The sequence below is a fragment of the Anomaloglossus baeobatrachus genome (genome assembly GCF_048569485.1).
Source record: "Anomaloglossus baeobatrachus isolate aAnoBae1 chromosome 5 unlocalized genomic scaffold, aAnoBae1.hap1 SUPER_5_unloc_27, whole genome shotgun sequence".
Taxonomy (NCBI): domain Eukaryota; kingdom Metazoa; phylum Chordata; class Amphibia; order Anura; family Aromobatidae; genus Anomaloglossus; species Anomaloglossus baeobatrachus.
Window position 1 is genome coordinate 548,324 of NW_027441803.1, and position 25,852 is coordinate 574,175.

The following is a 25,852-nucleotide window of genomic DNA, read 5'->3' on the forward strand; positions in this document are numbered from 1 at the left end:
ATTGTGTAAATAGCTGAATGAATGAGCACCAATCATCCGAGACTTTCACCAGATTAAGATCAGGAGTAAAAGGCAGCGGATCCCGGCTGCCAACTTATTGTCCCCGTTGGGACCATACTGCCCGTCCCCGTTGGGACTTTGTTTTGCCCCCCTTTTAAAATAGACAAGGCCGAGAAATCACAGGCCACCCAATAACTGTTGGGCTTGTAAATAATTCCTTGACTGGCCTGTCCCGTCCACAGCCTCCGGAGAGGCAGATTGGAGGGAGGACCCGCAGCAGAGGAGACTGGGGTCCCGTCACCAGCACAACCGGTGACGATCCTCCGGTCCAGGGGTCCCCTGGATGTGGGGCCTCTGAGAGACAAACGGGTGTGGAACTCCGTACCCGTCCCGCAAAGCAAAACTTGGGGCAGTTCCTTGACTTGGGAAGAGGGGTGCTGCCTGTTTCTTAGGGGCAGCATCAAGGTTCAGGTTTACTTGGGTGGGCAAGCGGAAGGACCCGAACCCGTTAAAAATGTTTTTAAGTTGCAACGGTTCAAGAATGTGCCTCCCGTAAGGGAAGATTACATATGCTTAAAATTGTAAAAAGTTTAGTATACTTGTAAAATTGTTTTGTTTTATCTTTTTCAGTTGAAGCAACAAAATAAACCGGTGGTGGATGGGCAGCCCGCGGACGGTCTGCATTAAACCAAGGGGGAATGTGACGCCCTGGACTAGCCAGGTAGTCACAGGTAGGCCCCTGCACTACACCAACCTCCTAAAAAGGTACCAGCAGCCAACCTAAAAACCCTGAGTCACCCCTTTCAGGTTCTGACGTTCACACCCGGGGCAGAGCCAGGCGGTTGGCAACGACCACCGAGGAGTTCAGATGGCCTGAAGTGGGAGAACACATACAGAACGTGGAGACGAGCTTTGGAAGTGAAAGGGAGAGGAAGGAGAGTAGGGGGAGAGAGAGACAGGAGGAGAAAACGTCTGTCAGGGGTCTGGGTCGTAGCCCGGATTCCCTGTGGCCAGGAGGCAGACGGTGGTGGCCTCCTTGTAGGAGCTGGGATTACAGCCGGTGGAACCGTAAGGAACGGGGCGGGCGGTGGCCAGATTGGAAACCGGAGCACCAGGAGGGGTACTCAGACCCAGAACTAGGCCAGAAACCACTGGACCGAGTCGAATTAACTGATTTGGGTCTGGACTTTAGGTCCTTTCCCATCCAAGGCCTGACTGAAGACAACAGCCCACCGAGAGGGATAGAAAGCCACCGCCCAGGCATAGAGATCCCACGGGCCAGCGTCTGCGGGCAAACGGGCTCTCCCGGGATACACAACGTCGGGGAGCGGACTACCGTTGAAGCAAAGGAGTCACAGTGCTATTAAAAGTGAGGGGCAGGAGAAAGGCAGAAACCACCAACCTGAGCAAGGGGAAAAGCGCAGCCGGCTGCGGGCACCGTCCACCATCTTGTTTGGTTTACTAAGGACTCCAGTGTGTCTGTAATAGTGAGTACAACAGTGCCCTCGGGCCGAGCACCGCACCGCATCAACACTGCCCTGCACCCTCACAACCACCGGGCCCGGGGACCAACTCCTCCTGCCCACGGAGGGGGTCAACACCAGGCTGCATAACACCGTCCCCGGGAGCCTAGTTAACGTCAGCGTTGGTGTCCACATTCACCACAACCCGTGGGTGGCGTCACGAACTTAACCCCCCAAACAACCGTGGCCCCGGCCGTGAACATCCCAACCGAACACTACCCCTCACGTAGCGCCAGCACCCTTCCAGAGCGACGTGACCCCCGGGTCCGTGAGGAGCTCTAGCCACCCACCGAAGAGCACGGATCCGAGCGGCTCGGCACCCGGGGCGGTACAGATGCGCAAGACACATGAGCGCCTTCTTGCTGCACTACCCACAACATGACCCTCGGATTGTCCGAATTAGAAGTGATGATGACTACTGGGTTGCCACACTATTAGATCCCCGGTACTAGCGATGAGCCACCCTCTAGAGGCTCGAGCTCGGTTCAGTTCGTCGAACGGAGGCGGCGTTCGAGTTCGGTTCGGCGAGCCAGTCAACGAAACTCTAGAAACCCCACTGAAAACAATGGGAGGCAATCACAAACACATAAAAACACATTATAAATGTACACATACAGTTAATAAACATTGCCATAACACTTACCGGTCCCCGCGACGCGTCATGCACTCTGTCTCCCGATGCTTTTCCTTCCGATAATCGCTGCGTCCTCCCGATAACTAGCACTGATGATAGGATCTATTGTGATGTCAAAATAGCATGTGACCAGTCACGTGTTTATTATCTCATTGGCTACAGACTGGTCACATGGCTAGACGTCATTGCTAGGTCCTGTCAGTGCATCTGTCCGGTACGCGGTGCTCGTTTGTGCATCCCCGTGTATCGACGAGATGCTCTGGCACATGCTCGGCTCCCCGTTCTGCTTCCCCATTCCGTTATTCACCGGCTGCCACAGCCGGTCAATAACGGAGATCACCGTTGCTAAAGCAATGCGCCTGTCAGCGGTGACATCACCACTTACAGCACGCAGCTGCTGCTCTCTTACTGAGTGATATAGACTGCACGGGAAGCAGCGTCTTCCCCCATGCAGCGCTGCTGATGTAGCAGGGCTGCATGGGTTGAAGGAGAAAGAAGACAGAAGACCATGGATCGTGGAGGGATGCGAGGGAGTAATAAACATGGAGTCTCTAAGTATGTCTGTGTATTTATTTCTATTAAAGTATTTTTTCTCTGTGTGGTGTGTTTTTTTTAACCCTTTATTGGAGATTCTTAATGGCCGGGTCAAACTTGCCTGACATTAAGAATCTCTGACTTAATACTAGCTTTTTTTACTAGCTAGTATTAACTCATAATTACCCAGCAAGTCACCCGGCATCAGGGCAGCTGGAAGAGTTGGATACAGCGCCAGATGATGGCGCTTCTATGAAAGCGCCATTTTCTGGGGCGCCTGCGGACTGCAATTCGCAGCAGAGGCGCCCAGAAAGCTCGGGCTAACCTGTGCTGCGGATTCCAATCCCCAGCTGCCTAGTTGCACCCGGCTAGACACAAAAATGGGGCAAAGCCCACGTCGGTTTTTTGTTTTTAATTATTTCATGAAATTCATGAAATAATTAAAAAAAAAAAGGGCTTCCCTATATGCTGCAGAGCTGGGGTCGTAGAGCTCACTCTTTCACTATCAGTGATCGCTGAGGGTTGTGTGATCTCACAACCTGGAAGTTCCTTTCGGGGGACATTAAGGACACTTCCAAACGTTTTGGTACTGGATTATATTTAGAAAATTCACTAATCTGCAGCTCTCCATTGCGTTAGTAAATAAAAAAGGCAGTCACAGATTTGTGATAAGCAATATTTAAAGAGAAAGTCGTCATTGTGCTAGAAATTGGGGGATATTACTCCAGTAACAGTGTCAGCAGCAAATTCACCCCATAACAGTGCGTCATGACCACATTTTTACAATTTATTTTCCCTATTTTCCTCCTTTAAAACCTAGGTGTGTCTTAAGGTCCGAAAAATACGATAAGTTTAAAAAGAAAGAAAATGGTTCTTTCCCTCACCAATTCTTACTAGAGCACTTGTAGCCAATTTTTGGATAAAATCCTTTGAATTCTAGTACATCGTGATGGCTTCTCCCATGTGACTCCTGTGACAACAGGACTTGATTAATGATAAAAAAAACAAACCATTTGCCAAATTCTAAAAGCAAGAATGGCTACTCTACTCTACTGTTGGTTTTCTGATGGTCGGCAAGACTTGATTTACCAGTTAAACATTTCAATTATTCACAACATGAAAAAGGTTCCTTCCCTGTGTGGCTTCTTCACATGTTTAACAAGATCTGAGAATTACATTTTCCACATTCAGAACATAAAACTGGTTTATTTTGTGTGCTTTTTTTGATGGTAAACAAGTCCTGATTTCCAACTAAAACATTTCCCACATTCTGAGCATGAATATGGCTTCTCCCTTGTGTGAGATTTTTGATGCACAACAAGTGCTGATTTCCATTTAAAACATTTCCCACACTCTGAACATGAAAATGGCTTCTCCTCTTTGTGACATCTTTGATGTGAAATAAGTACAGATTTCTGAATAAAACATTTCCCACACTCTGAACATGAAAATGGCTTCTCCCCTGTGTGATTTTTCTGATGTGTAACAAGGTGTGATTTTTGGATAAAACATTTCCCGCATTCTGAACATGAAAATGGCTTCTCCCCTGTGTGAGATCTTTGATGCAAAACAAGTTCTAATTTCTGAATAAAACATTTCCCACACTCTGAACATGAAAATGGCTTCTCCCCTGTGTGCATTTTCTGATGTCTAACAAGATCCGATTTCCGAATAAAACATTTCCCACACTCTGAACATGAAAATGGCTTCTCCCCTGTGTGCATTTTCTGATGTCTAACAAGTTCTGATTTCTGAATAAAATATTTCCCACACTCTGAACATGACAATGGCTTCTCCCCTGTGTGCATTTTCTGATGTCTAACAAATTGTGATTTCTGAATAAAACATTTCCCACACTCTGAACATGAAAATGGCTTCTCCCCTGTGTGAATTTTCTGATGTGTAACAAGGTTTATTTTCTGAATAAAACATTTCTCACACTCTGAACATGAAAATGGCTTCTCCCCTGTGTGATTTTTCTGATGTGTAACAAGGTGTGATTTTTGGATAAAACATTTCCCGCATTCTGAACATGAAAATGGCTTCTCCCCTGTGTGCATTTTCTGATGTCTAACAAGGCTTGATTTTCGTATAAAATATTTCCCACACTCTGAACATGAAAATGGTTTCTCCCTTGTAGGAGCCGTTTCATGTTCCACATCCTTTCTGTAACTTTTATTTTGCTTATAATTCTGTGATAAATCGGAATTTTGGACTTGTTTCAAAAGATCAGATGATAAAGCTTTCCAAGGAAGGACTGGAGGTATATCTGGGACAACAGCATGCTCTTCATATGTATCATGTGTGATAGTTTGATCATCTGTTTTAAATTCTGAAGATATTAGAGGTCCATCTGAATTCCTGATACAGTCATCGGCTAAAAATAAACACAATGTTATTATTTTTTAATGATATAATTTGCAAAGTAGATTTATTTTTTTAAACCGTAACATAAGAAATTAAATTATGAAACAATTTATTCTGAATCTGTTGTCCAATTACGAGATCGAAAGGTTGCTTTACACGCAGCGACACCTAGGACCCGTCACACGGACTTACCTACCTAGCATCGTCGCTGTGGTCGGCGAACCGCCTCCTTTCTAAGGGGGCGATTCGTGCGGCTTCACAGCGATGTCACACGGCAGCCGTCCAATAGAAGCGGAGAGGCGGAGAAGCAGCCAAAAGAAGGTGACGCCCACCTCGTTGCCGGAGGACGCAGGTAGGGTGTTGTTTCTCGTTCCTGGGGTGTCACACGTAGCGATGTGTGCTGCCTCAGGAACGACGAACAACCTGCGTCCTGCAACAGCAACGATATTTGGGATTAGAACGACGTGTCAACGATCAACGATTAGGTGAGTAATTTTGATAGTTAGCAGTCGTTCGTACGTTTCACATGAAACAACGTCGCTAACGAGGCCGGATGGGCGTCACGAATTCCGTGACCCAAACGACATCTCGTTAGCGATGTTGTTGCGTGTAAAGCCCTCTTAAGAGTTACATCTTCATTAATTCGGATCTCCCATTCCTAGCACCAATTCTCTGGAATGTGCTACAGTAAATAATCTGATTGATTGTTGCAATGTGACTGTAGGATAATAAGGGACAGGGGGCTCCTATACTTTCTTTCATGCTAGGAGACCTTAGGCTATCCCTAACCTCTGGATTACCCCTGAACAAGGAAGGAAGGGGCAGGAGTATGATGGAAATACAGATTAAGACAGACGCGAAAACCAAAATTCAGACACACTGCAAACTCACAGAAATAAACATTGAGAGACTAAGGAGAAAAGCAAGAGCAGGAAGGCAGAAACAAAAAGACAACAAGGGTTAACACCACAACTGCTCACAGCAATAATGCACAACAACTACTAGTTTGTATCACAACACCTCACCACATCTGTATAGGTAAACTATTAAACTATAGCTGGCATTAATGGAATAGTCCAGCCAGCATATACAGAAGGGGAGCGAATGATACTGGCTCCTCTACAGTATGTGATCAAAAACATTAACAAGGAGCTCAGCAGAGAATAAAGCCTGCTTTACACGTGTCAATTACACATGCGATCTCGCATGCGTTGTGACATACCCCCATCGTATGTGCGGCACGTTCAATTTGTTGACCGTGTCGCACAAACGATTAATTCCCGTCACACGTACTTACCTTCCATACGACCTCGATGTGGATGGCGAACATCCACTTCCTGGAGTGGGAGGGACGTTCAACGTCACACGGCAGCTTGCCAATAAAAGCGGAGGGGCGTAGATGAGCGGGACGTAAACATCCCGCCCACCTCCTTCCTTCCGCATTGCCGGCGGGAGCCGCGGGACGCAGGTAAGCTGTGTTTACCGTTCCCGGGGTGTGACACACAGCGATGTGTGCTGCCTCGGGAACATTGAACAACCGCATGTTCAATTTTTAGTAATTGAACGACGTGCATGCGATGAACCTTTTGACGTTCAATTGCAATCGCACGGAGGTTTCACACGCCACAATATAACTAACGATGCCGGATGTGCGTCACTTACGACGTGACCCCACCGACACATCGTTAGATTTATTGTAGCGTGTAAAGCCCGCTTTACTCTTGCTAGTCTTACTAAGTATGTGGTTTGATGCCTGCGTCTCCCTGCGCTGCTCACAGACATCAGAAAAGTGAACATGCAGAGTGCCAGAATCTATAATTTCTACAAATCCTGATGCCACCATGACAGTTGGCTATGTCTGCAAGCATCTCGTTGTGACATTGATCCACAACATAGACAATTTAAAAAAATTTTTTTTTCCAAAGACAAAAATCAAATAGAGACACATGCCAAATATTTAATGGGCTTGTCTGGGACTGTAACATTGATGGCCTATCCTTAGGCTTTGTAACCAAAGTAGGTAGCAGGGTCTTGCTGTCTGCACAGATAAACATTAAGGCTCCAAGACCGGCAATGTACAATGAAAATTGATGTCAGGGACTGAAGTGAGATTTCTGGCATAGGGAACGCCGCAGTTTGTTATAAATTAGAGAAATGGTGGCATCACACATTTCTTCTGGCCAAGCTCTGCCCATTTTGGCAAAGCTGGTTAAAATTGGCGTGAAACCTCCAAAAGTTGCACAATTAATTTTTAGTACATTCATTTATTATTGACTGTAGAATGGCTATGACGTATCAATGTTTGGAATCAGCGGTACAAAAGGATGTTGATGAAATAGAGAATCATGACTGTAAGGCACTAGAGTCTTAATAAGTGCTGAGAAAACTGTGCAATGTACAAAACAACAACTGTCATCATAATCAAAGCAAACAAGAGACTATAACAATATAGCTCTGCAGTGCAGCCAGGCCAACCATCTGTCTTTATAAAACCCTTCTCCGGTCTTCTTTCCAAGCTTATTGAGCAATTCACTGAGGGCAAAAAGGGGGTTTTCAGGTTCCATCTGGTACCAACCATCAATGGTGTATTTACTAGTGTCAAGACCAACATAATCCAAAAGCTCAAAAGGACCCACTGGGTAATGGGCTTCCAATTTAATTGCAACATGCATGTCTTCCTTCGATGCATGACCTCTTTCATGAAGATGCACGAATTACATTAGGTATGGTACCAGAAGACGGTTAACAATGAACCCTGGGGTGTCTTTACAGGACACAGGCATTTTTCCTAGTGTTTAACTGAAGTCCATGAGAGAGTCAGAAGTCGTTTGGCTAGTCATTGGTGTCTTAATAACCTCCACCAGCTTCATCATTGGTACTGGATTAAAGAAATGCAGCCCTCCAAACTGATCCTGCCTAGTTGTGGAGTTGGCTATGTCAGTTATTACCAATAAGAATGTGTTGCTGGCAAATATGGTGTGTTCTGGTGCAATCTGTCCAGTGTCATGATTGGTGCGTTTTTTTACTTCCAAGTTTTCTATTTTGGCTTCCACCACCAGATCATTGCTGTGCACCACGGCCGCTGGGTCTGTGCTTGTGCTGAAGTTTGAGAGCGTTTTGTTGATGAACTGTGAAGCAGCCTCAGGCTTGTCCGCAAACATCTTCTTAGTGACCCTTTTCAAGCTGTCGTCAATACTTTTGGCAGACTTTTTCAAGATGTCATCAGTCTGGTCCACTAAAACAGTGTGTCTGGTTGCTGCAGCTACATGCACTATCCTGGCAACCATCAGGCCTCCTCCGATCACAGTCACGTGCTTTATAGTCAGCTTCTTCGCGGTGGCGCAGGAGGTCATACATTTCGCTATGAGCTACCAGCAAGAGGAGGCCATGTCTGCTTGTACTGTTGGGAGCTGAAGGACATGCGAGTGATGGCAGCACAGCGCGCCGTGATGATTTAGTCGCACGATTTTTTTTTCACAACTCTGTGTTGCACAAAAAATTGATTGAAAAGGGATTTCTGTCAGAATTCTGGCATAATTGCTTTGAAGAATCAAGGTCTAGGTGTCAAATCTCCTTCTGTAGATGTCTCCATTCCTTCCAGGGTAGTTTGCCAGTAGTTCACATTCTCTAAAGCAATAATTTTATTAGATATTTTTTGGTAGTTTAAAAATGTGGTATTTCAGTGTGCGGCTGTAACTTTTATTTTTCTATTATCTAGCTATCTACACACACACACTCTCACACACGCACACACACACACACACAGCAACCTGTCTCCTCTTCAGCTTCATACTCCTGCAAGTAAGAGACCTTTGGTCACATGACGTGATGTCAAAAAGGTTCTTGAACAGTCCTATAATCGGCATATGAACACTGGGGCCTCTAGGAAAATGGGGGCCCTGGGAAATTGTCCTGTTTGCTCTCCCTTTCCCCTAATGCCAGTCCACCATGCCAGCCTGCCTTCTATTCAGTTCTTTTAGACTCATGCAATTAAGAGACCTTTGCTTACATCATGTCACATGACTTCATCAAAGGTCCTTAAACAATCAACTTCCGAATGCAACTGATAAGGTCCTTAAGAAAGTGGGGTTCCTGAGAAATTGCACAGTTTGATTCCTCCTAACACTAGCCCTGACTGTAACCAGGGCTTATTTTTAGGGAAACAGAGTATTCAAGAACCCTCTGCAGGTATTTGAGTTGCCTTCATAACAACATAGAGAAGGCACTAGAAAAAAACAGAAGAAGCAGAAGCAAAGAAAATACAGCTGAAAAAAACAGAGCAGAAAGTCTAAAAATGTAAACACAAAATTAGTGCAGAAAGTACATGAGTAGATATCTCTTACTGGATAGAGCTGGAGGAAACACATCCTGAGGAACATCGGAGTCTTCCTGTTTACAGTCCTGTGGGAGAAGAGGACGGGGACATCTCTCTGGTGTTGTCCTCTTACTGGATAGAACTGGAGGAGACACATACAGGGACTGAATTCATTCCTTACATACAGATAATTATAGGCAATGTGTATTTAGTCCTGTCTCTTACCTGGTGATGTTTGGGGCTGGGGATCCTCCATCATGACGTCCGTGTACAGATCTTTGTGTCCTTCTAAATACTCCCACTCCTCCATGGAGAAATAGACGGTGACGTCCTGACACCTTATAGAAACCTGACACATACAATGATACCGTCACCCCCGATCCCTTCATAGCGTTACTGTATAATGTCCCAGCATTCCCAGCAGTGTCACCTCTCCAGTCAGCAGCTCAATCATCTTGTAGGTGAGTTCTAGGATCTTCTGGTCATTGATGTCCTCATGTATCGGGGGGTGAGGTGGAGGCCCCGTGATTGGGCTCAGGGGTCTTCCCCATCCCTCAGATACAGGGGCCTGACAGCGTTCACTAGAGGTCTTCTTCACTACTGTGTAATCCTGGTTATGGAGACACACAGTAATAAATCTCACTACAGACATTTCCAGAGTCCTCACCTCTCCAGTTCTGTCCATCTGTTATTCCCATAGATAAGAATGATGTAATGTGACGTCATCATAATCTCTCACCTCTCCAGTAAGCCGGAAGAGGATCTCTAGGGTGAGGCGTAATATCCTCTCCGCCATCTTGTCCCTGTCCATATCCATCCTTGATGGGGCAATCAGGAGAATTCTCTTATATAGAAGATCTCCACTGAGAGGATTTGATATTGTAGGGACCTGAATGGGGAGAAGATGACGATGTGACATCATAAAGAATCCTGTACAGTAATATAATTACTGGAGACTTTATATCCGATCACTGGCTGCAGAAATAACGCTAACATGTATGACATGAAGAAGACAATTCATGGTTTTGGGACTGCAGTAACCGAAATGAAGAACCTCGATCCAATAATATTACGAAGCAGCTTTTCTTCCACATGTATGGCACGTTACTATTTTATAATATTAATCTGTTGGTTTTTGTTCTCTGTATGTTTGCAGGAGTTTAGATTTCCAGATTATTTCGGCTGATTCTTAAAAGACAATTTTTTTAAATAGTTACTATGGAAAAGTGACCCTGAAAAAGACGTGGGTGTGCGGGAGGACGAGAAAACCGACCAGTGCCAGGAAGCTGCTGCCAAGGCAGATAATATAATAGGATGCAGTGAACGAGGCACAGATGCTCCGGACAAGAACAGTTTTGCCTCTATACAAGTCACTAGTGCGGCCACACTTACAAAATTCTCACAATTTTGGGCTCCAGTGAATGAGGAGGACATAACTGAACTAGAGCGGGTGCAGAGAAGAGCGACCATTACAGGAATGGAAGGTCTGCAATAGGAGGACATTTTAGCAAGTTTGGGGTTATTTATTTTAGAAACACAAAGGCTACGGGGCGATTTTATTACAATGTACGAGTAAATCAGGGGCATTACTGAGATATCTCTAATGAGCTTTTTACAACTGAGGCCTGCAATGATGACAAGGAGGTTCAATCATAATCACAGATGGGGATTCTCTACTGTAAGAGCAGTGAGAATATGGAACTCTCTGACAAATGATCTGATAATTCTTGATAGACTACAAAAATTCAAGGCGGGCTTGGATGCCTTCCGTAAAAAGTATATTATTGCAGGTTGTCAGTACTAGATTTTGTGATGGGACATCGATCCAGGGAACTAGTCTGATATTTTTAGTCATGGAGGAATTTTGCCCCTTGTATAGGTATTCACACCCCCACAACGTTTCCACTTATTTTTACGTTACACCCACAAACATACATGTATTTTATTGTGATTTTATGTGATATACCAGCATTAAGTAACAAGTATTTGTGAAGTGTAAAGGAAATGATAGATAGTTTTTTAAATATTTAAAACTATAAATCTGAATATTGTGACGTGCATTTGTATTCAGTCCCTTGTAGTATGATGCCCCTGAGTGACCAATTGCTTCCAGAAGTCACATAATTAGTAAATTGAGTCACCTGTACCATTTATTCTCAGTATAACTACAGCTGTTTTGTGAAGATTTCACTAGTTTTGTTTCAGAACATTAGGGATCAAACAGCATCTTGAAAACCAAGGAACCCACCAGACAGATGAGAGTTAAAATTGTGGAGAAGAGTAAAGCAGGGTTCGGTTTAAAAAAAAATAAAAAAATAGCCAAAGCTCTGAACATCTCACTAAGCACTTTTCAATCCATCATCCAAAAATGGCAGGAGTATAGTGTGGAGACACGAGGGTCAGTGGGTACAGTTGTCCACTGGCTTGGCTGTCTTCAGAAAGACTGCTCGGACTCATCCCACTGAACGCTCAAACTGATTTTTTGTGGGCAGAACACTTCTCAGACAACACAGGGTGAGGGAACCACACCTTGGTAGGACGTTACTGGTTCACCAACAGGCAAACACGTATCGTACATTTCCAGCAAGATCACAAGATGGTACAAGCGACAGAGTCTCTCCCATCCGTTGGCTCGCAAGGGATTAGAATATTTGCGACTTCGGGGCTTCCTGGGCTAACTATCCCAATCAGTAGCACCCCGCTTTTGATGAGCACCCACTGAGAGGAGATAGTGGCAAGCTTACAAAAATGACTGAGCACAGCAAGATACAGCATTTAGCCAGGCAACTGAATTGTCATCACCTGGGTTCTCCAGGTACAATTGTGGGCTCAGCATTGAGCAGTGAAGGAGATCTGTGATCTTTCAGCTAAAAATGTGGATTTTAGGCTGAAGTCCTGCAAAATAAATGTGGAAAGAGGAGCAAAGCCCTTTTTATACCCTAAGTTCTCACTTCAGAGTATTGTATCTTACAGGATTGGTGGGAGATGGCTGTTCTCTCATTGGTTCAGTTCAATTCGACTGCATAATATTCCTCTAATTGACATAGTCAAAGAGGCTGAGGCAATCTATATTTAACAGGATATAGGGCTCCAGTCAGTCTGACATTAAACAATGGCTAACTTCTCTTGATTTGGCAATCAAAGAAACAAAAGGTGTTGCCTAATTAAGAACAGTTCACCCCTCACACAAATCTCCAGATGCTGAGTTGTCACATATAGCACAACTGCAAAACGACAAAGACATGGCCGTTCACCTAAACTGACATCTCAAGCAAGGAGAGCAGTAATTATAGTGAAGTAGCCAAGAGGCCTATGGTCAGTGCAAAAGCAGGAGAGATCAAGAGCTCAGGGGGAGAATCTGTCCACAGGACAACTATAAGTCATAAACTCCACAAATTTGGTCTTTATAGAAGAATTTTTTTAAAAGCAAAAGAATAAGAATTGAAAATTGCTTCACAGACGCCTTCATCCAATTTACCTGATATAGCTGTTTTATAAAGTAGAAAGGGCAAAAATGTCACCTCTAGATGAGCAAAGCTGGTAGACACATCCCCAAGAGACTGGCAGCAGCAATTGCAGTGAAGGGTTTGTCCTGCAAAGTATTCACTCAGGGGGCTGAATACTAATGCACATCACAATTTTCAGAGTTAAATTTCTTAACACATTTAGAAATCCGTGTATAATTTCCTTGCTACTTCACAAATGTTTGCTACTTTGTGTGGTTATCACATAAAACCTCAATAAAATCAATTTTTTGTGGCTGTAATGTAAAAAAACATGGAAAAGTTCATCGGGTGTGAATAGTTTTTCAAGGAAAGGTATGTCTACCTTCAACCTAAAAACTAGGAAATTTTGTCACGAATGTTCTCCAGTCCACACCCGAGATATTTCATGTATAGCAAATACTTTGGTGCAAACTTGCCGCCATTTAGGAAAACATGAGACTTTTTGCAATAAAATGTCAGTAACACAGGTCAAAGGAAAAATACAAAGGGTTTCTATTGTGCGCAAAATTCATGATCCACTTGCTCCATTCTGAAGAATTTTGGAAAAAAAAACATTAATTAATACAAGAAGATTGAAAAAGGTGACATAGAAAAAACCCAACAGAATTGATGAGTTGGATGTAAGTTTTGTGGTGCGGAGCCCGTTATACCGGCAGACGGGATGTGACCGGAGGCAGAAATATTCAGGGAAGGGAAAGATTTTACACTTTCTAGATAAATCCTCTCTTCCCGGGATGTAACGGCCTCTAATGCCGGGATCACACGGCCGGATAAAGAATCATCACAGCTTCATCCAGAAAACTAGGATAAGTCTTTTCTTATTTGTCATCCATATACAATCCGGTATTTACAGCCGCTATTAATAATGTACAAGACCGTTTACAGCTTCCTCCATTACAGAACTGCAATGTACCCGTAACACAATGTCTGCTGTATGGTGGAGCTGGTGGGAATCTGATGGTTTGTGCAGACACAGACCTGAATGGACGAGTCTCCTCCGATTTACGGACGGCACTAGAGGATGCTGGGATTATTCTCACACGCAGATTCAGTCAGTGAGAAAGAAAATCCCCATCTGCACCGCCACATCCAATAACAATGGTCTGAGGGCGAGACGTTGTGTTATTTTATGCACAACACTGAAAATACAGTAGTGTGAACGAGGACTAAAAGGAATCATCAAAGCTCTTATCTCTCCTAATCCTGCCATCTCCACCGCTCTCATTACACAAGTATAACACATATAATACTGGAGGATAAAACAAGACTGAGCACAAGACCTTCACAGCCGTCTACACATCATAGGGCGATTTCATGGCTCCTTCTCTCCATCTACCTGATGATCCTGAGGAACATCGGGGTCTTCTTGTTTACAGTCCTGTGGGAGAAGAGGACGGGGACATCTCTCTGGTGTTGTCCTCTTACTGGATAGAACTGGAGGAGACACATACAGGGGCTGAATTAATTTCCTACATACAGATAATTATAGGCCGTGTGTATTTAGTCCTGTCTATTACCTGGTGATGTGAGGGGCTGGGGATCCTCCATCATGACGTCCTTGTACAGATCTTTGTGTCCTTCTAAATACTCCCACTCCTCCATCGAGAAATAGACGGTGACGTCCTGACACCTTATAGGAACCTGACACACACAATGATACCGTCACCCCCCGATCCCTTCATAGCGTTACTGTATAATATCCCAGCATTCCCAGCAGTGTCACCTCTCCAGTCAGCAGCTCAATCATCTTGTAGGTGAGTGCCAGGATCTTCTGGTCATTGATGTCCTCATGTATCGGGGGGTGAGGTGGAGGCCCCGTGATTGGGCTAAGGGGTCTTCCCCATCCCTCAGACACAGGGGCCTGACAGCGCTCACTAGAGGTCTTCTTCACTACTGTGTAATCCTGGTTATGGAGAGACACAGTAATAAATCTCACTACAGACATTTCCAGAGTCCTCACCTCTCCAGTTCTGTCCATCTGTTATTCCCATAGATAAGAATGATGTAATGTGACGTCATCAGAATCTCTCACCTCTCCAGTAAGCCGGAAGAGGATCTCTAGGGTGAGGTGTAATATCCTCTCCGCCATATTGTCCCTGTCCATATACATCCTTCACGGGTCAATCTGGAGGATTATCTTCTATAGAAGATCTCCACTGAGAGGATCCGATATTGTAGGGACCTGAATGGGGAGAAGAGGACGATGTAACATCATAAAGAATCCGCTGTAATAATACAATTACTGGAGATAATAAGGGGAAACATATAATGAGAACATTCTGGGGGAACACTATACTGTGTGAGGGCAGAAAGGGGCCGAGGACTGAGGGCAGAAAAGGGCCGAGGACTGAGGGCAGAAAGGGGCCGAGGACTGAGGGCAGAAAGGGGCCGAGGACTGAGGGCAGAAAGGGGCCAAGGACTGAGGGCAGAAAGGGGCCGAGGACTGAGGGCAGAAAGGGGCCGAGGACTGAGGGCAGACGGGTTTCCTCACTTCCGGCCTCTCATAGTTGGGGCGTTTGTATCTATCAGAGGAAAATGAACAAAAACCTCATGATTCATAGAAATCAGCAAGAGAAAAACACCAAGAAAGTCTCAGAGCTGAAGGGGTTAATGCCGCCTGCCCCAGTAATGGGGAATCTCCACACACCTCCACCTGCAGAGCCGCACACTAGATATATGGCTGCTCTGTGCTTCCAGGACCTGTGATGATGTCACATGGAGGGGAGGAGTCAGGGGTCACATGATCAGCTCCTCAGTGTAGTCCTATATTGGTGTGCACGCACTGGATGAGGCGCGGTGTCAGTGGACAGTTCTAGTACTCCACTGTTGCGTATGTATGTGACCCCTGTTGCGTATGTATGTGACCTGTAGACACTCATTTCAATCTTTGCTAAATTGAATTCTTTATTGATAAGTTCAGGTGAGGAGAAGATTTGTTGAGCGACTTTAGAAGAAAAACGTTTGGACCTGATTGGTCTTGATCACAAGTTGCTGAAAGGGTGTGTATGACATATATGGAGCAGAGTCGCATGTGTACGATGTGTACGGGACAGTGCTATGTGTGTATGATTTCTACGTAGCGGAGCCCTGTGTGCATGATGTGTATATAGTGGATACCCTCTTTTACCACTTTATTAATCCCCAAAACACCCGTGCAGGGCCAACATAATCCACACGAGGTCCCACAACGATTCAAGCTCTGCTACATGTAGTTACAGCGCGATCATGGCACATGACTGTTTGCTATCAGGTTCAGGCAGAGACTGAGCAGTGATCAGTGATGACGTCACTCAGGTTAGCCGTGGCCACAGCTGGAGATTCCCACAGTCCACCACTTGTGATCGCAGGTAACTTGACCTCCGATGACTTCAGTGACCTCACCGGAGTTCATTCACCGCTCATCACGCGACTCACTCAGTCTGTGCCTGACCATCACAGTGTACGTAGGAAATACTGTGGATAGAAGCGCAGAATAGGGTCTTACCAGGTAAGGTAAGAGATAAGCCAAGGTAATTTCATTCACCTATAAGGGTGTCTTGCTAAATTCTACTAAAAAGGGGGCTGAAAGCCCGTACTTACGAAGCGCTCACTGATATCCTAATCAGGCACGAATACTAATATTCTTTATAGCAAGATACTATTTATTTTAATAGCACATGAATATATATATAGTCAATGGTACATAGGCATTTAGAACTATAGTCATAGAAACTTACACAATAACAGAAATATGCATCAACATTACCGTTATGTTGTAGCAATCCTTTCACATCGGAGGGAACTCGAGTTAATGATAAGGAATCAACATGGCATCTTGGCATGGCATCACAGGAACAGTGCGTACGTACACTTCAATGTCCTGGAAGGTATTTCCCTAACATTAAGCGAGTCTGGTGTATTTTTATAGGAAAATATTGTAGGTTGTGTTAAAATGGTCACCAGCATGTGACAGCTGAGTCATGTTCATGTAACTTGACCACAAAATTCTGTGGGCACCGTTTGCTTCCTGCACATTTCCTGCACATCCTGCCAGTTGACAACTGTCCGACCACAGTTTAACCATAGTGTTAGTGAAATATTGCAATGAGCCGTAAATTTCATATGCAAGCTTCTTTAAGCTAACCACAAGTTTCCGGCAAGTGGAACTGTAAATGTTACTTCCTTTATCTTAAAACTGCTTCAAGACATGTATTCTTTGGTCATAGTGAAATTGGTTATCCAGAGAGGATCTCTTTGATACTGAATTATTGATAGGTCAAATAATATCTGGGATCACTCCTATCTTATGATTATGATTCCTATCTAATCACACATACTTCAGTCATATCACATTGGTATCACAATCGGTCCTTGATCTCAGAGATTATTTTCCATCATCAGTATTCCACTAGAAGAAGATCACTCGGAATATACCATACCATGACCAAGAAATGTCGCTTTTAATAGGACACTAACATTGACTTTGCCACAGGTTTTGATTTCTTGGTTTGTTTGGATAAACGTTGAATCACAAATATAATCACTTTCACTACTATGTATATTAAAACTAAAAGCAATATTATCTGAAAAGCTCCCTTGAATATCAAGTGTTTTGGCATTTGCTCGATATTCAAAGGAATCATTACACATTACATTTCCTGATATGTTACTACAAGTTTCACTAGACCCATTTATGAACATATTGGCATAAGGCCATAACATATCATGAATTGTCCTTTCCACTAAGCTGGGTTTAAAAGCATCTACAGTATTTATAGCTGTCCCAACACTTATTTTTATATTCCCCATAGGGATGAATCCCAGGTTAGTCAGTCCAGTCTTATTTCTTGGTACCCAAATTCCTCCCTTAAAAGCCAGATATTGCAAATTGGTGACTGTTGCATTCAAATTGCCTTGCCACCATGGAAGATTGATCCATCCCACTATGGAAATGGGTACTGTAGTATTCTATAGACGAACACTTCGAGTGTCTTTATCAGCAAGATGATCAGAACAACTTTTCTACTTTAAGATTTCCTCCATCGATACCGGGACATCCAGATAAGGGATACTGGTGGCTGTAACCGAAGAATGTGTACAGATCCAGCAATCTGTGTGTTGAAAATGTGATGGTGCATCAGAAATTTATTCGCCATAGGTTCCTCCTGATGTAGACTTGTCCATCCAACGACCAAAGAGGCAAACATCAGACACAGGAATTTCTCCATCTCATCACTATCGAGCTCTTCCCAGTAACCGATACCATGGATTCCGCTTATTTACAACACCATCTGCAAATAAAGATACACTATTATTCTCGTAAATAACATTTTTCTTGTGGGACATATTCCCACTTCTCCACTCCTGGTCTCATCAGGAAAGTACGATCTTTTCCGACCGCTATTACCGCTGTCTCTGAGGGCGATCCTTGGAGGTTTTGAATCCATATTTTTGCTCCTACATTTGTAATATTAGAGGAACCAAAACCTTTAGTACCCCGTATTGTTAATTCTGCTGGGGCAGTTCCTTCTCTTATCTCAGACAAGTTTATTGGAATTATCAACATCTGAGCCACCTTCTGGTGTTTCATCAATATCAAAGGTTCATTTCCCAAATTTAACATCAGTACCTTGATTTCTCCCTGATAATCTGCCTCTATTACCCCTCCCACCACTATGGCTCCTTTTAACGCTAAACTAGAACGAGTGGCTATTTGACCATAATGATCCTTTGGTGTATGGCAACCCAATCCTGTTGAAATTGGTTTTACCTTACCTGGGGGTACCACGACAGTTTCCAATGTACTGAGGTCTAAACCTGCTGAATAAGGTGTCGCTCTTTCTGGTGTGCCCAAACAGCTGTACCTTGCCTTGTCAACTGTTGGACTGACTTGTCTGATGGCTGCTGCTTTATCTGCTTCTGAATTAAACAAACGTTCAAGTGAGTTAGTAGGGACATGAGCATCGACATGAAATACAGTGGTCTTGGTAGATTGAATAATCCCTTCAATGTCTTTCCACACTTCCCTGACCATCTCAGACACATTTTGCTGTTCCTCTCCCCATGGGAACTCATATTTTTTCCTCATTACTTTGTACAAATGACCCAACATTTGTCCCAAATGAGGGATATGTTGTCTCCAAAAATCAAACAATCCAATACAAGACTGAGTCTCCTGTTTGGATTTAGGGACCGGAAAATTAATAATTTTCTGTCTGGCATTGGGCAAGATCTCTCTGTGCCCCTTGTTCCACTGAATCCCTAGACATGTTACCACCTGAGACGGTCCTTGAACCTTGGCATCATTGATTTCCCATCCTTTACTCCTCATATGAGCAACCAGTTTTGTCAATTGATCTTTCACACTTTGCTCATCTTGTCCTTGTATCATTATATCATTGATATAATGTGAGATCTGCATTTCCTTATGACAAGACATAACCCCAAAGGAGAATTTTCCTTCGGTTAGATTAAGAGTCATCCATTTTAGGATATCAATTCCCAAAATATATTCTGGTATAGGTACTACCAGTACCGTATACTCCTTGATAGGTAAATTACCTATCTTCAAAGCTACCTGTGTCTGAACCCCGGTGATCACTTGACCACCTAGTCCAGCAATTTTTACTCGAGGTCCTTTCATTTTTTCTGGGATTCCATGAATTAAAGTAGCCTCCGCCCCCGTGTCAATCAAAGCTGGGACTCTTTGAACATTTCCCCCTTTCCAATGTATGCTAAGATTGACGTAGGGACGTTCGTCCCTGTTTATCAATAGGGGGGCTTGGCTGGCTACCTATGGTAAATCACTTCCTTCTGAACTTTCATTTACACAGACTTCAGTCTGTGCATTAGCCCTTCCTTCCGTGACCTTTGTGGCCACGGCTGCAGCCAGTTCTTCCAATGGATAAACTGACTGAAAATCTTCCCAAGACACTTTCTTTGGGGGGGTTTTCCCCTTTTCCTTCTGATTTCTTTACCTTGGGGGTTTTTGAACCCCCTTCCACATTTGTAGTGGTCACTTTCTTTGCAGATAGAACTTTCTGTTTGTACAACTTCCATAATTCTCCTGTCTCCTTTCCATCCATCCTTTCCTTATTGATCCCGGCTTTAAGCAAAGCCTGGAACATGTCTTTGCGAGACACCCGTGGGGCCTCCCCTACTGATTTCTCTTTACAATCAGGATTGTTTGGCTTACTGTTACCAACATGGCCTCCAGGGGACGATTTATCCCACTGTCCCATATCCTGTAACTCCCTCATCCTCCCTAGAACTACACCGATTGATTCTCCAGTCAGCGCTACAGTTAAGGTTAAAATAACTGAGTTGTATGCTGGAGGAGCATGTTTAACCAGCCTATTTCTTATGCTGGCTGTCAATGGGTACTGGAGATAATCTTCATCCATTCCCAAAAGAGGAAGAGCATTCCTCATTGCTTCTTCCTTCAGCCTTTCCATACCATCTTTTAAGGTATACCAAGGTTTATCATTGATAGGAAAGTCTACTTCTGATGGGTATTTGTCCAGAAAAGCATGGGCTAGGATCATGATTAAGTTTTGAGTACCATGCTCATTATGATCAACAAAATAATTTTTTATTGATCTCTGAATTACTGGGTCACGAGACATGGTGACAAATTTTGCCACGTCTCCGGCGTCAAAGTGCACTGCACCTCCTCCGAGATCGTGCACCCTGACCAACCAGGGAATTTCTCCTTCTCCTGGTTTTTGTCTAAACTGTGTTAAAATGCTATCAACTTCTCCCTGAGAGTAACCTTCAATGGTTACTCGATTTTTTACATGAGGAATCGTTCTCTCATTTATGATGGCATTACCATCTTCGTCATATTGCAGATTCCCCTGACCATCCCGGACATGTTCCCGGATGATCTCATTTTCTGTCCTCTCTAGGCGCCTCCTTACTGGGTTAGCCTGAATCTTCCCTTTATGGTACTCCTCCTCATCAGATGATGAAGATGAATCCCACACATCCCAATCCCAAGTATCGGGATCCCAGTTTATAGAAGCTGAGACGATACTTTTATGTACTTTGGTTTTATTTAACTTTCCTCTTCTTTTCTTGTACTTATTTTGAGCAATTTGGGTTTTATTTACCTTTCCTCTTCTTTTCTTGTACTTATTTTGAGCAATTTTTATGGCAGCTTTTTGTGCCACATTCTGATAATGTTCCAATTTATCCTTCAACAGTCTGGTATTACATTCCAGAACTGTTTTCAGGCAACCTAATTCTATCATCTTTTGTTCCATCTGGGAACTTTTCTTCTGCATCTTTAGATTACGCTCATGCATTACACTATATGCACTTGCCAAAATCCAGATGCGCCGTGCTAAAGACACTACATCACCTGCTTTCACAGGGATACTACCGAATACATTCACAACATCAGTAGCTTCACTACCCTTAAGCTTATCCTGCCATTGTTTGCGCCGTGCTAAAGACACTACATCACCTGTTTTCACAGGGACACTACCGAATACATTCACAACATCAGTAGCTTCACTACCCTTAAGCTTATCCTGCCATTGTTTGTGCCGTGCTAAAGACACTACATCACCTGCTTTCACAGGGGCACCACTGAGTACATTCACAACATCAGTAGCTTCACTACCCATAAGCTTGTCCTGCCATTGTTCTGCCAATCCACAAGACACTACATCACCTGTTTTCACAGGGGCACTACTGAGTACATTCACAACATCAGTAGCTTCACAACCCTTGAGCTTATTCTGCCATTGTTCTGCCAATCCACAATTGACCAATTCATGTGCTATAAGATTGTAGGGAGCCTCAGTACAGCATGGGATCTCCACAACAACCTCCTTAACATTATCCTTATGTTTTCTGAACATTTTGACACTATGCAAAAAGATTGAAAAAATATCTGGAAATTTGCCAAATATATGTTTTTAATTTCTAAATTACAAAAATTAGTTTAATTACTTCTTATAGAAGTAATCCTGCCGACTACGCCAATTTATGTCTTGCTAAATTCTACTAAAAAGGGGGCTGAAAGCCCGTACTTACGAAGCGCTCACTGATATCCTAATCAGGCACGAATACTAATATTCTTTATAGCAAGATACTATTTATTTTAATAGCACATGAATATATATATATAGTCAATGGTACATAGGCATAAGAACTATAGTCATAGAAACTTATACAATAACAGAAATATGCATCAACATTACCGTTATGTTGTAGCAATCCTTTCACATCGGAGGGAACTCGAGTTAATGATAAGGAATCAACATGGCATCTTGGCATGGCATCACAGGAACAGTGCGTACGTACACTTCAATGTCCTGGAAGGTATTCCCCTAACATTAAGCGAGTCTGGTGTATTTTTATAGGAAAACATTGTAGGTTGTGTTAAAAATGGTCACCAGCATGTGACAGCTGAGTCATGTTCATGTAACTTGACCACAAACTGCTTGCTTCCTGCACATTTCCTGCACATCCTGCCAGTTGACAACTGTTCGACCACAGTTTAACCATAGTGTTAGTGAAATATTGCAATGAGCCGTAAATTTCATATGCAAGCTTCCTTAAACCTGTCTTTAAGCTAACCACAAGTTTCCGGCAAGTGGAACTGTAAATGTTACTTCCTTTATCTTAAAACTGCTTCAAGACATGTATTCTTTGGTCATAGTGAAATTGGTTATCCAGAGAGGATCTCTTTGATACTGAATTATTGATAGGTCAAATAATATCTGGGATCACTCCTATCTTTTATGATTCCTATCTAATCACACATTCTTTCAGTCATATCACATTGGTATCACAAAGGGTTGTGCCAGTCACAACTCCTAAACGCACATAAAAGATGGTGACAGCCGCAGCCCTGGAAAGCGAGTTCAAAAATAACGGGGGAGAGATCGGGAGTAAGCCGCGCTATCACCAGAAAATCAGATGTTGATTATGTCATCTCTTTATGGTTTTATTCAGGTTGACGCGTTTCAGAGAGCTCTGTCTCCTTCATCAGGACACAAGGAAAAATCAACAGTCTACTACAGAGGAAAGAACCTATATATATACATACAGATACATCAGAGGACCGCCCGCTGTATGTCAAATACTGGAGGGACAATCGACTTATCAAATAACGGCAACAAGATTTAAAGCATAATGTATTAAAAGACGACTTTAAAAGTCCTGGAAGTAACAAATATCGCAACAATATAGAAATTACAAAACAAAAAGGAAAAAGAGAAAAAGAACAATGCAAAAATATTTCTTGGAAATATAACAGAATGCTGAGAGTCTAGAACTGTGGGATTTACTGGGGATCGTAGTGATACACGGGCTGGAGGCGCTATCCACAGCCCTATATAGGGGATCATGAGAAACAATGGTAAGATAAGAAAGGTTATGGTATTTATTGTGTTAAAAAATGGGGGGGGGTGTTAAAAAATAAATAAATTGATGATGATATTACAGAGAGAGAAAAAATAAATAAAAATAATGAAAAACTTTGAATCTCACAATTGTGTATTATTTATCAAAGGTGAAAAGGAGAAAACGGAAGAAAAATAAAAAATTGCGTGTGTATAGTGACGGGTTGTGCAAAATTTGATATCCAGTGCGAATGTTCAGAGACCACGAGCAGAAAAGTCCTTGTGGGTAAGAAGTGTTGGGAGGTTTCATATAGTAGAGCAGACATAATATACAGTGTGTGTGCAGAGATCGCGTGCGGCAATCGTACATATGAGGTTAACGTACTAGAAGGAGTTCATATAAGCAAAAAAAGCAATATGGATGAAAATTAAACATTTTTTTTGTATAAGGGCCCTAAACAGACCCAGTTAGAAGCCATGGAGGTGGCGGTCCGCCTGCGGGTTTTCATGTTGTGCAAATACAGATGAAGCCGCTCAGGAAGCAATGAAGAAAAATCCATGGAGGAAAGTAATTAATGAACATTTATTCAGTTTTAAAAACAAAAAGGAATGTTAAAATAATGAGTTTTAATAGAATTAAATAATATTAGTTATTGGTGGGGAGTGTTGATGTGCACCATATATTTGTATTCCTTAGTATAGTGATTCTAGCTGTGAAGGTTCAGAAAACGAGTGCCAGAGCAAAGCAGGAGTGCGCATGCGTGAGGGGTAACAGGAGTTCAGGTCCATGGGAGAGAACCACACCGCGCATGCGTGGGAGATAAAAGAGTTCAGACCGTGGGAATTACCTCACTGCGTCTTTACCTCACTGCGTCTACGCAGATTACGGAAAGTTCACAAGCTTCAAACGAGAAGCCCTCCCGCATGACTACAGTGCGAAGGACAGTGCCGGAATAACCAGACACAGGACTTCATAAGGGGTTCCCAAATCACACACCCCATCCCTCAATTATAAACATGAATCATTAACATCATCCAATTTATACATAAATGTATAAATATAAACATTATTAAAATGAAACATATTTAAAAGTCGGGACCTGAATTAAGATAATATAAAATTAATATAATATAAATAAATAATATAAAACAAAGAAATGTATTAAATTGAATAAAAATAGATCAATAAAATGATATTAATAACACAAATCTGTCCCCTCATTTAAACCTATAGGCTACAAAGTGTTTAATTTGTATATCCAGAATGTTTCTTTTGTACTTAATACCTATAATCTATTAGGGGTATTAGGAAGGATCTGTTCGATGGGGTCACCCTTAAAGCCATATTTTTATTATGACCAATGCCTAGAGAGTCCATGTAGTAAAAAACAGTTTTAATATTCTGCCTGTGGGAATGACGTCTGTTGTGGAGTGTCTGAGAGGTCCTGCCCACATACTGTTTATTACACTCGCATGGAGTGTTTGAGAGGTCCTGCCCACATACTCTTTATTACAGCCGCCTTCTATCAGGTATACAATAAAATAAGACTGGCATCTGAGACGGCCCTTTATCAGAAAATCTTCCGAAACAGAGGAAGAGCAGAAGGATTTCCTCTTATGTTGGATGGACTTCCAGAATAAACAGTTTTTTACAAAGCATCAATATGAGCTGCTTGCAACACAGAGTTCACTGTACCTGTAGTGACCCTGCAGCTTCAGGCGCTACAGGGTACTGCACCTCATCTGGGGTGCAATATTCATCTTGGATACTGAGGAGGTCATCACTGGTAAACCACCATAACACATCCAACTCATAACACGGGAGCTCTTTCACTGGGACTGGGCTAGGGTAGGTGTCGGGGGTGGCCATCACAAGGTATGGGACCTCCTGCCCACTAGTTCAGGAACCCAGGAGGCGGGGCACCTTCAAGGGAAGTAAGCAGTCACCTCACACAGAATTCAGTTAGTGCCAGGTCAGCACCCAGGAAGGGGGTCGAGAAGACGTCAGGAAGAGAAGTCAGGAAAAAAAGACAGAATAGAAAGGGGTCCATGGTCCGGAGCTGGAGGCTCGACCCGGGTTCTTAGGAAGAAGGGTAATCCCAGGGTTCACGAGGAGTGCAGCAACCACCCGTGACCCGTTCCACGGCCCAGAAGCTGGGGTGGAGGTAAGACTACTAGAAAGGACACACAGAAGGAAACACCAGCCTTGACCTCCGAACTATCCTGGATCGGCTGGAGCCCATAAAAGCAGAGCACAGGGCTCCAAAGGCGGTGTAATTCTGCCGCCCACGCAACAGCCGACAGACTGCTCGGACCCGGATCCACAGTGGATCGAGGGGTCTCCGGATCCGAGGCAGGGTCGTGCTACTTCCCCGGAATAAAAAGGGGGGATTTGTTTGGGAAAAATGTTCGTGATGCTACCCACGGTGTGTGGTAATGTGAGGGACCACTGCTTCTGTTTAGGGAGCCAGATGACGATGGGGTGGCAGCTAGAGATGTTAACCAATCCGTTGGCAGGGGAGTGATGTCCCGGGGCTCGGTGATGGTTTGAGTGGGGAGACCCTTCGGGAGTAGAGAGATATCAGGTACTCACACAGTCCAAAGTCACTGACGCTGACACCAGGTAAACCAAACTCTTG

General features: G+C 43.5%; 2 protein-coding genes and 1 pseudogene across 2 annotated transcripts; all 3 read right to left on the bottom strand.

Annotated features, from left to right (window-relative positions):
* Positions 1-3,744: 3,744 nt before the first annotated feature.
* On the bottom strand, positions 3,745-9,757 carry LOC142259125 (uncharacterized). The gene is made up of 3 exons (XM_075331634.1): positions 9,599-9,757; positions 9,402-9,515; positions 3,745-5,068 (listed from the first exon to the last, which is right to left on the bottom strand). Exons 1-3 carry the CDS (start codon positions 9,729-9,731, stop codon positions 3,897-3,899), a joined length of 1,419 nt encoding a protein of 472 aa, XP_075187749.1. The 5' UTR covers positions 9,732-9,757; the 3' UTR covers positions 3,745-3,896.
* LOC142259117 (hydroxyacyl-coenzyme A dehydrogenase, mitochondrial pseudogene) lies at positions 7,497-8,447 on the bottom strand (annotated as a pseudogene).
* A 4,622-nt stretch (positions 9,758-14,379) lies between the features above and the next one.
* On the bottom strand, positions 14,380-14,972 carry LOC142259106 (gastrula zinc finger protein XlCGF66.1-like). Its single transcript, XM_075331619.1, has 3 exons — positions 14,912-14,972; positions 14,603-14,782; positions 14,380-14,520 (listed from the first exon to the last, which is right to left on the bottom strand). The coding sequence occupies exons 1-3, from the start codon at positions 14,966-14,968 to the stop codon at positions 14,380-14,382; spliced, it is 378 nt and encodes a 125-aa protein (XP_075187734.1). The 5' UTR covers positions 14,969-14,972.
* Between the last annotated feature and the right edge of the window lie 10,880 nt (positions 14,973-25,852).